The sequence below is a fragment of the Danio aesculapii genome, chromosome 9, assembly GCF_903798145.1.
Source record: "Danio aesculapii chromosome 9, fDanAes4.1, whole genome shotgun sequence".
Taxonomy (NCBI): domain Eukaryota; kingdom Metazoa; phylum Chordata; class Actinopteri; order Cypriniformes; family Danionidae; genus Danio; species Danio aesculapii.
The window spans coordinates 33,263,704-33,275,046 of NC_079443.1; the positions used below are offsets into that span (position 1 = coordinate 33,263,704).

An 11,343-nucleotide genomic window follows, 5' to 3' on the forward strand; every position below is an offset into this window, starting at 1 on the left:
GGCAGATTTGACTACAATTTTAAAAAGCAGTATGGTTACATAAGCAGGGGGTTTCAAACTGAATAAAGGAAGTGCTTGGGGTCTATGCAAATGTTTTTTGAAAGAATGGAGAAAAGAGTAAAAGCAGTAATAATAAATAATCATTTAAATAACAAGTAAATAAATAGGTAAATATTTAATAATGTAACCTAATAGAAACATAAAAAAATATTCCAAATAATCCTAGATTCATTTATAATATAATGTATTATATTCAATGTATAAACTTGGTGTTTATTCCAGAAGCTATGTGGTATGGGTGTTTTACATTTTAGGATGGGGTCACTTGCACAAGGATGATCATGTTTTGGTAATCTGAAGCATCTAAAAGATTAAAAACCCTTTACAAAATTACCAGTTTTTAAACCAGTCTGGATGTTTAACACATGTGTAATTACTTTACACTGAAAAAACTGCTCCAAATTTAATTGACTTAGGACTTAGGACGTATCTTATTATAAAATTCAGTGGTGATAACAGTAATGGCAGCAGTAGTTTAGTAACAATTTCATAGTAACTTGACAGATATGCATTTATGCAAGTAAAAATGAATTATTTTACATATTTGTTCATTAATATACTTTATAGTTTACAAAACTTATTAATTCGTTTACACTGTGTCCTCAAACAAATTTAGCAGTAACCTTTACTAACTATGCACTGTAGGTCGCGCAGTCTGGGCAACCCTATCCTGCATCCCGTGACAATTCTGCGCACGCAAACCCTCTGCACAATTAAAACACTTACGTCAGTGAGTGTCACTGATGACGGACGGAAGACTCAACAAATCATAGGTCGTAAAAAACAGCCTCTGCCAATGACATTCTAGGGCGGGTCTACGAGAGGGCTGGTCTTCGAGACGGGAAAAGAGTTCTCGACGGGAGGAGGCGAAAGAGAGGTGAAGTGAAGATGGCGAGAGGCTCCCGGTGTTTGAGGAGAGCGGTAGCGGAGTGTATCAGAAACTTACCGTCCACAGCCAGTCGAGAAACACCGGGGAGGAGTGGAGTGAGGTAATTAAAGACGGTTTAATGTTTCGCACTGTCTTTGTGCGGTTATCTGAAGACCAAACTGAGTAACGCAGTGAAGTAAGTCGCGAGCTTTTCACGAAATTTGGACGGTTAGTTTCGCTCTTACAAGTGGATCCTGTTCAAGGCCAACTTGACAAGTTTATGTAAATGAAGATCTTATTAATAGTTCAACGATGGTTTAAACATTCTGACGTGCTGAAATAAGTGTTTAAAAAACTTTAGAGGGAGGGTTGGGTGGGTGGGAGTCACATATCTGGTTGCCAGATAAAGTGTCAGTGGCAAGGTTAAGATATTATGTAATTGTCCAGGTGTATCTAGCAAGCGCTTTTCTCGTTCCTGCAATGATCGTCAATGAGCTGTATACAGCTAGTGTTTATTCAGATTTATTTGTTTACTCACATGCAACCAAATGCATCGAAGGGAAAATTGCAGAAAAGTGAGAGCTTGTAATTTTTGAAAAAAGCTGTTCACAAGCAGCATATAGCTGTTTTTTGGTAAACTAACTATATATCAGATATAGTCAATAGTTTTTATTAAGGAAACAGTAAACCTTTGGCAGTGGCACCCTTCATATGAATATATAATGCAAAGGTGATTTCGATATAATTTGTTTCCCCTGACACCTTTGCAGGTATGAGTTCACAGAAGACTGCAGCATATCTGACATCACTAGCTGAGCTGTGACGTTTATCACCTGTGGTCAGGGACGTAGTGTACCCATACCAAGTGCTTGGCTCTGCCAAGTGCTTAAACCAGTTGCATAAGGCAGGCCATCTCAAGTGTCTGATGGTGACTGTTCCATCACTGTCGGCTGTCACTGTTACGCCATGCTTGACAGCTCTTGGCAACAGTTGTGCTAACATGAATGAAGTTGGCTGCCGCTCTTTCCATTGAGTAGATATTGTGCCATTTATAGAGCAAAGCCCCATCCCATTGCATTTCAGAGATTGATCTGAAACACATCTGGCACATTTTTATGGGATGGGGTGTTACTATTGCCCTTGACTTGATTGGAGTGGTCAGCGAATCAGCAATCGTGCTCTCCTTGTGATTTGTGTCTTGACAAATGGAGGGCAGGTGAACATGTCATGGGGTCTGTGCTGTGCTATATTTTCACCGCATGAAAGAACACACAGCTACATACAATTTTGTAGTTAATGATGAACTATGTGAACCAAGAATTACACTAATACACAACCGCTTATGTTGGGGTCTGATTTGCATGGCCGGTTGCTTCACAGTTGGCTTTTTTTAAGCTCCAGAGTCCCCATTTGCATTTCAAAAGCTTGTTAGTCAGAGCCTTTCTAAATTTAATTAGCCAGAGCATGACAATTAGGACAATATAGAAGACCCTTAAATGCTACATTTCCTCTACACTATTTCACACGTGTAAAAATTTTCAAAATGTTTTTAATTGAGCATTTTATATTATTTCAGCCGTTTTTAAATGCAATAGTTTGCTACCATTGACTAATTTTCACAAAATAATAAATGTCTAATAATAGTTGTAATATCCTTTATTAACAATTGTTCAGTTGCATGTTAGTAACGCCTCAAGTAGGGCATGTTTTTTAGAGTTTTCAGTTCATATACGTTTTAATTGACTTTAAAAGTCAGTTTTAAAATATAATTCATCACATATGAACAACCAGTCTTTAAAATACTTTTTTTTCAGTTAAGTACAGCAAATTTGCTACATGTTGATGTAATTGTGTTCAGCAAACTGTGTTGTAAAAATGTTCTATATAAGTAAACTACAAACATACATAAATACATGCATGCATCTACATTAGGGCTACACAATATATATGAGCAATTCCAACATTATGGATATGACATTTGCAGTAAAAACTCAAAACATAAATTCACATAGAAAGTATATGTTAACATTAAATTAAAACGTTTGTTTATATTTTACAGAACAACTGACCATAGACTGTACTTTAAATGTGGAAAATAAACATGTGTTATGGATGTGACCAAAAAAGTCACGGGTTTACAGTACACAACATACTTTGTAGAAATTCTGTGAATTAAACTGCACAAACCAAAAGAAACAATAATCAAAAGGATAAGGGTTGGCTCTCTATAGAACAAAAATGATTGGTTTTATTTTATTTAATATTTTTACATTTATGAGGAAAAAGTGTCGTTATGGATTTGATGTCTCTCCGTTATGGATGTGACAGATGTGAAATTGCCACTTGTGTGACTTTGCTAAATCAAATATAATAGTCTGAAAACATTGACAGATGCATTTTGAGTATTTCTAAAGTACTGTAAAATACTTAATTACAAAAAAACCCCAGAAACGGTTTCCATATTTTGGTGAAAACTAAATTTTTTTTCATGGCAAGGTTGACATTTGCGTGGAATTGCTTCTATCATTTCAGCATCAATATTTCATTGTGATCATTCAAAATAGTCACATCGGGAGTATACGCAATGTTGAATCTGAATTATAATTTATCATTTCACAGCTGTTTTTTAAGGCCTGTGACTGAAGGTTTTTAAAGTGTTCAGGCCCAAGAAACTACCGTTTTTAACTTTGACAAATGAATTGCGATTGAATTAATACAATGAAGACTATGCAGTATTACTTTACCATTGATTATTCAATTACTGTACACTTGAGTACAGTTCGACTCTTCGAAAAAAAACAATCAAATGCTGTTTAAATAATAGCTATCTTTTTCATTATTGAATTAGTCTATGCTTGTGAATTGTTTCTTATATTTTATGCATACAGTACTCATGTACTCATGAGAATTGTCCCAATCTATCTAAAATAAGTTTTTTTCCAAATAGTTATTCAACTCATTTAGTGAAATTGTATGTATATCGCAGAATAAAAAAATGGCAATGTTCGATTTTTTTTCCAATATTGTGCAGCCCTAATCTACGTGCATATTAAGACAAGGGACACTGAAGGTCAGTAAACAATTTAGTAGGTAATTCAGCAAAGGATATTTCAGACCTAAACCCACTGTATACTTTGCTTTTATATGTACATATTGATCTGTTTTTAGTAAATAAGAGGCAAATTTTATCTCCAGAGGAGGACACGCAAAGCACTATTCTAATCTATAGATTACAGGTTTTGAAGGCAGAAAGTGCACAGACGCCATGAACAACATCATATGGAGGGTACTTTTAAATGCTGTGCCTCTGATTATAAACATATGCTATTGTGCTATAAAAATGACGTATTCTTGGGAGTGTTATTGCTCTGGTAACTTCTAAATTTGTGTGTGTTTAGCCTGAAAAGACGACAGTATAAACATGCCAATTTTACAGTCATCTAGTCTAGATTTTTGTTTGTTTTTTTCAAGAAAACACTTGTTATTGGATTTAAATTATGGTCAGAAAGTAATTATTTTCACTTATTCTCAGGATAAAGAGCTCTGTATTGATTAAGAGTTGTAATCTTGTTAATTGCACACAGCCATCTATGTGGTTGATCGGTTTTCTCAGCTCTTATCTGACTCAGGAGACGTCTGCTATGTTAAGGCATTCAACAAGCAGATAGGGTCTAAATCATCATACTAATCATTGCATGTTAGCAAAGTCTTGTACAATGCCTCTACGCGTCTTTATTGAGTATGCCTTGTCTGAATGACAGACTTTCACCCTGTTGTGTCAACAGATATCTGTCTTCATGTGGGATCTTGATGACCAGGGCGCCGCCCCTCTTTAGGGCTGTGTCAAGTCGTGCAGTGGTTGCTCCAGCCAGGAGCTTCTTCAACTTTGCAGAGTCATTCAACAAGAGGAAGGAGTACTCTGAAAGACGCATTATTGGGTATGTTCCCAACCATGTTGGACGTGATGCATGATCTATTGCTAATTTTAGTTTTTATTGAGGTCTGTGATTATTTTGACCCTTATGTAACTGGGCATGGAAATATTTATGGTGTCAGCTTTTTAGGAATCTGAGGTTATTGGTATCTGGAGCATTTACCTCCAGCAATAATGCAGCACATGTATGCATGCAGAATATGATGAAAATCTTGTATACAGTTTATGAATTGCTATGCAGATCTCCTTTGACAAGCTTGCTTTTTAACATATTATATAATGACAACAGCTGCATTACACAAAAGAGCCACCTAAATCTGCACTTTTTAAATTGAGGTAACTAAAATGAATTTGAAAAATATTTAGATTATTATTGGGTTTTTTTGTCACAAGAAATGAATATATATTTTTTATTTACATTTTAATGGTCGCAGAGCAAGGCCATGTTGCCAGTGTTAATGAGCGTCTAGTGCCACTCACAGATTTTCAAATCAACCCACTCACTTTCCATCAGCTTGGTCTCTGCTTCATCAGTGGTTGCCAAAGCAGAATGAACCACCTTTTACAAATCCAATTTTTCCCCCTCAGGATTACTTGTTAGCAACACCATAAACATAATTTTCAGATAGAATTATGAGTGAAGACACCAAACTGCTGGCAATAGCACAGAAACTAGCTAATCAGATTGGAACAGGTGATTTTTGGACCGTGATTGCCATGTTTGTGTGTAGTAAATTTGAGACAGTCAGTAGCAGGTCATCCTGTCTAAACTAGGCAAAAACTGGTTCAAATCCAAATTCTGAGATCTGACCTGTGAACAGTGCAAACCACTTAAAATGGTTTGGTTTTGATTGTGGATGGAGTCACTATCATATAAGGTCCTTAATCGGGTACGTGTCTGAGGTTTTGCAATGTAACCCAAGTCTGAATAATCATATGGGAATTAAAATGTAAGTTATTAATTACTCGTCCTCATGTCCCTCCAAATTCATGAGACCGTCATTCATTTTCAGAATACAAATTAAGATGTTTCAGGTGAAATCTGAGAGCTTCCTCATCCTCAATAGACTGCAAAGCTTCCAACTCATTCAAAGTCCAAAAAGGTACCAAAATACAGACCATACACGTTGAGGGGTTCAATAGGAATGTTATCAAGCTACAAGAATCCTTTTGTGCGCACATGAAACAAAAATAATGACTTTATTCAACAGTTTCTTCTCCTAAGTGTCAGCATAGGGTGCACATGTCATGTTCGGTTGCCTGCTGACCTCAGATCTTTGTTTCAAACTGAGAAAGTTGTGTCCGGAAAATGGGGTGTACATTAGTGCAAATGGTAAACTAACCATTGAATACTACTTTTTCATTACTGGAGATGAACATTCTTCACCGTTCTGGGCTGAGAGAAATCACTCAAAGAATCTACATTCCAGCTTTTTTTTGGTCACTTTGTTATTATGAAAGACAGTCATGATGGTGTTCTGTAGAAGGACAGTTAGGAAAATTGAGGGAAAACTACATATTTCTTCACCCTTCATTACCTTTTATAGATGTTTACATTTCATTTATGGCATCCATGTTTACTTCAGTATAGCAATGCATTGTGATTATTTGATATAAACCACAATTAAAAAACAATTTGAGCAAGAAATAACCATTAAGGCTTGCAGTGTGATTGTAAACATCACTATTGTGGCCGTGTTTAAGATGGTGAACTCTCTAGTACTTAAGGGGAAAGGTCTTTTAAATAATGTACCTTCAGTAGCTTTGGATAAAAGCACATGCTAAAGTGAATATCCAGAACTTAACAGCCATGTAATTGCCTGTTTTTGAAAAAAATCACATGGGAGTTGTAAAGGTCACATCAGTTTGTGTGTTACAAACAAACAAACAGTGAGTCGTTCATCTGAACTGCCTGTCATTTGTCTTTATCTGTAAGATTATGAAATGCTTTGAAATGAAAACTCAAAACAAAAATAGGACCACCTTCATTCTGGACTGTATACACATCACTGACTGTGAGCAAGTAGTGTTTGACCTTTCTTCTTTCTCGAATCCATTCTGAAATGAGTCAATCCCACTGATATAGACCCCACCGATGTCTGAATCTGCCATCAGAATTTTTTTGTCCATGTCAGCACTAAATTTATCCTCCTATTTAGCAACATTGTTTTGTTTTTTTGGGTCACACCTGTACAGTGATGGGGTGTATTTAAAGCATCCAGTCTCCTTTCCAGTGAGGTTATGTGCTTCCACGACTTCATACTTAGATTTATAGAAAAGGTCAATGCACTTATTACTTATTCGTTACTGCAAAGTCTGTGGTGTGGCTGGAAATCTGAAAGTTTATTAGCAATCACCGTTTTGCCCTTGAGAATTTAACCCCAGAGTACTCCATTGTATTCACCGTGACTTTGAGCTAAAGTGTCTACTAAACACTTGCTTGCATTTATAAGAAACAATGTCTTATTATAATTTTTCATGCCAATCTATTCTTCTCTGTGACACGCAGGTACTCAATGCAAGAAATGTATGAGGTTGTGGCCAAAGTTGAAGACTACCTGCTATTCGTGCCCTGGTGTAAGCGATCAGATGTTGTTTTCCGCCGCTCAGGCTTTTGCAAAGCTAAACTGACTGTGGGCTTCCCTCCTGTGGTAGAAAACTACACCTCCCTCGTTTCTACAGTTCGCCCTCATTTGGTCAAGGTATGTGCAGTGCTTCATTTATATCAAAGATCTGATATGTTTAATGGATGGCAGCGGTTTAGTGGCAGACACAATATTAAACTATGTTGTTAATCCAGTGTATGTGCTACAGTTCATTTGAAACTTCTGTTCTTAAGGCGTCTTGCTCTGATGGAAAACTCTTCAATCACCTGGAGACAGTGTGGCGTTTCAGTCCTGGCCTTCCTGGCTACCCACGTACATGCACACTCGACTTCGCTGTGAGTTTTACAAACACAATCCAGTTTGTAATCCACTGAGAATGCTTTTGAAGCTGCTTATTCAAGATATGTAGATGGGAAATAAGAATAGAGCTGAATTGTTTTAGAAGTACTGTGAATATGGGTTGTTTTCACATGACGTCATTGATGATGCTCAAAATTCAGACGGAGGACAGAAAGGGATTATTCTACATAAGAGTTGCTATCAGAACATCGAAATATTTCAGTTTTATGTTGTTTATCATTGTTATTGTGGAGCACTACTTTTTCCCCTTACAAAAATGAACAAATAATATAATGTATATGCGCCCACACTTTTTCTATGCTTTCATCTGTTATTTTGTGATGTCTGGAAGATATCCAAATGGGGAAAAACTATAGTAATTTATAATAAACATGTTGTTGAACCACACTATAGTATAAGTGTATAATGTGTACAACTCTGTTAATGAATGCTACACAATACTTTAGTACAGTAAACTGATAAACTAATAAATACTGTAAGGTTAGTGTAAACTATGTTGGTGCATTGTGATGAGGTAAAATTATAGCGAAGAAAACTGAAGCCTATTGAATAATTTGTTTATTGCTACTGTTATGTTGTATCAAAGCTACAATATAATTACCACCACAGTTTAATTCAAGTAATTATAGTATGCCTACAAACACTGTAGTATTTTTGAAAATAACCCATTTGGTTTCACTGGATAATATGGTCAAAAATGACCAAATTGTTCATTTTGAGATCAATATTTAAATCAATAAGTGTCAAATATTTATTTCTATAGTTTTTTTTTTTTTTTTTGCTCTTGAGTAAAAGGTTAATCGGAGTTTAATAATATTTTAAGTTTACATGAACTAACATTAACAAAGATGAATTAAAACTAAAATAAATGTTGTTCATTGCTTGTTCACGTTAGCAAATACATGAACTACATCCTCATATTGTAAAGTGTTACCGAACATTCTTATAGTATAATTTAAGCCACAGATCTCAGATGAGTCGAAACATTAATGAATTTCAACATCTGATTGTCAAGTTAATTTTTTTTATAGTGCTTAATACAGTATTGTTTTAGAACAGCTGGCTTCCCAGTATTAAGAACAAGACAGTAACAGAATCGATTATTCATAGTTAATGAAAAAAAAATCCTGCCACACAAAAACACACTGCTTTGGAGATTTTCATAATAACAGCATTGCTGCAGTTCTGAGACACGACCCAAGAAATTATTTCAATGTTTCCGGAATTTGAAACTAAAGTATTTTTGTGGTCAGATTGTTTATAAGATGCACTGACTTTTACACAGGCTTGTACTGTCATTTAACAACCTTAGAGCTCACATTAGGCATGTCTTGAAAGGTTTACAGGTTTTACTGTACTGAACTGTACTTGTGAGCTCTTGTTAATGTTAGTTACATAAACGTCTGCCACATGCTGATGTCTTGCTTCTCTCTGTTTCCAGATTTCCTTTGAGTTCCGCTCACTCCTGCATTCTCAGTTGGCCACCGTTTTCTTCGACGAGGTCGTGAAGCAAATGGTGTCAGCCTTCGAGCGACGGGCATCCAAGCTGTACGGCCCAGAGACTCAGATCCCACGTGAACTGATGTTCCATGAGATCCACCACACGTAGTTCATTCCACAGCTTCAGATGAAAGGGAAGAGAGGGGTGTTGTTCAGGGAACTGGGGGGGTTATTGAAAACATACATGTAGAGTATTATAAGGACAATCAAGAGAGCGGGAGCTGTGTGCCTGAATATCGTCAGTGCCTGGTCCAAACAAAACCGTTTCACTTTTTTTATGCTTAAAAAAAAAAAAAAAACATATGTGGCTGGATCTATTCATGTGGGCCTTGATTGTGCCCCGCTGAGCCCTGCCCCACTACCTCCATGTTAACTTTTTTTAAACTTGCTACCCGTATGGCACCTGGAGTCGTATTTTATAATTGAGGACCTTGAGATGGTTTTAAAAACAGCTGCCAAAAACCATAATGACTTCATCAACGGCACAATAGGCAAAGGTCATGGGTCTCTTCGAAAGGACATTACTGTGAGATTTGTTTTTTATAAAGTGCATTATTGGAAGGTTGTCATTTGACGCAGATTGTGACAGGTGAGTGATGTATTTATTAAGAAAGCTTTTAGGTGATCCTTTAAGATTTCAAGAAAAGGACGAGGAGCTTGAGTGCAGAAGACTGACCGCTACTGCAGCCAAATGCTATCAGGGTATCAAGGCTAAACTTCAGACTCAGGTCTGATATATTCTTGCATACCAGCACAAATAAGGGCTTGAAAAACAAACGCTAAGAGGCTGTAAAACAACATGTCCCTTTCACCAAATTGCGTTGCGCAAGTCTTGTAAATTTGCGCAGTTTAGTTCTAGCTGTGGCGCTTCAGTTCACTCCTCAAATATGAGTGAGATCTCAATATTATTTTTAGAGTCCAGATTAAAGACTGCTTTTCTCTTTTATAGGTGTGCAATACATGTCTATGTTGTTTTTAACAGAGTGCTCACACATCTCGATATTCACTGCTTCTAAAAGGGCCCAAACTCTGGGAACGGAGATCGTATTGAGCCTTTTCCCAGAGCTCTCATCAGATCGTAGTGAGGTATCAGTCGCCACAGACCTTTAAAGATTCCAATCCACACCCTTTCTTTTTGTGCTTACTGCCTTTTTACAGAGAGAGTTACATTATTTATCCATATCTTAAAAACATGTATGCGTGCATCTTGTATTTATTTTGGTTATGGGTTAACCACGTGTACATATCTGATGGAAGACCACAGACTAAACGTTAGTGCACCGATGAGCTGCAAACAAATTAATAATCTTTTTTTTTTCTTACATTTATTTTTTTGGGGGGGGAGATCTCTTTTTCTTGTTGTTTGGTTTAATTGAGGTGTTTAATGAGTGTGTTGTGGGTGAATATATATATATATATATATCCTGCCTGCATGGTTTATAAACTATTTTTGTATATAAAGCCTAAATCTTGTCTGGTGTGGTTTGTTTACCAACATCTGGTTCCAACTAGTTTCCACACTTAAAATAGGTTGATCATGTGAGGGATAATATTAGATGGCTTCCAAGTAACCCATTATGTGACCCCTAGTGGCCAGTGTCAGAGATGGCTCTGAGATCTATTTACATCTTTGTGATGCAATGGAAAAGCACTATGAAAAATGTGCAAGATATGCAGTATGCGCTCTAGTGTTGTGGTTTTCAAATAATATGTAAAGTATATTTATGCAATGGTGTTCATTTCTAAATTTGAATGTAACATCGGTTGCAAAATAGTCGGTGAGTTTTACTTTCCATTGTTACACTCAAAAAAAAAAAAGATCATTATGCTGCTTGTTCAAACTGCTTATTTAAAATGAGCTTAACACAATTCCTGATGGTTTTGTTTGGGACAACTTTATTGTAAATGTGTAAAACGATCAAGTTAACTTAACTGATTTGTGTTGGGACAATATGAAAGAATTGTGTGGAACCCAGCATGTATTTACAGTGTAACCACGTAGAAATACTATTGTT

The 11,343-nt window shown here is 36.3% G+C and overlaps 1 protein-coding gene across 1 annotated transcript; it reads left to right on the forward strand.

The window, feature by feature from the left end:
• Window positions 1-909: 909 nt before the first annotated feature.
• Window positions 910-10,796, forward strand: coq10b (coenzyme Q10B). Its single transcript, XM_056465493.1, has 5 exons — window positions 910-1,049; window positions 4,714-4,866; window positions 7,372-7,564; window positions 7,702-7,803; window positions 9,270-10,796. The coding sequence occupies exons 1-5, from the start codon at window positions 949-951 to the stop codon at window positions 9,435-9,437; spliced, it is 717 nt and encodes a 238-aa protein (XP_056321468.1). The 5' UTR covers window positions 910-948; the 3' UTR covers window positions 9,438-10,796.
• The last annotated feature ends 547 nt before the right edge of the window (window positions 10,797-11,343 follow it).

Bases quoted from the DNA above. Each gene is read 5' to 3' on its own strand.
- coq10b (XM_056465493.1), top strand. From the start codon at position 949: ATGGCGAGAGGCTCCCGGTGTTTGAGGAGAGCGGTAGCGGAGTGTATC. The intron at 1,050-4,713 runs GTAATTAAAGAC...TTGTGTCAACAG, and splicing joins CCGGGGAGGAGTGGAGTGAG to ATATCTGTCTTCATGTGGGA. The intron at 7,804-9,269 runs GTGAGTTTTACA...CTCTGTTTCCAG, and splicing joins CATGCACACTCGACTTCGCT to ATTTCCTTTGAGTTCCGCTC.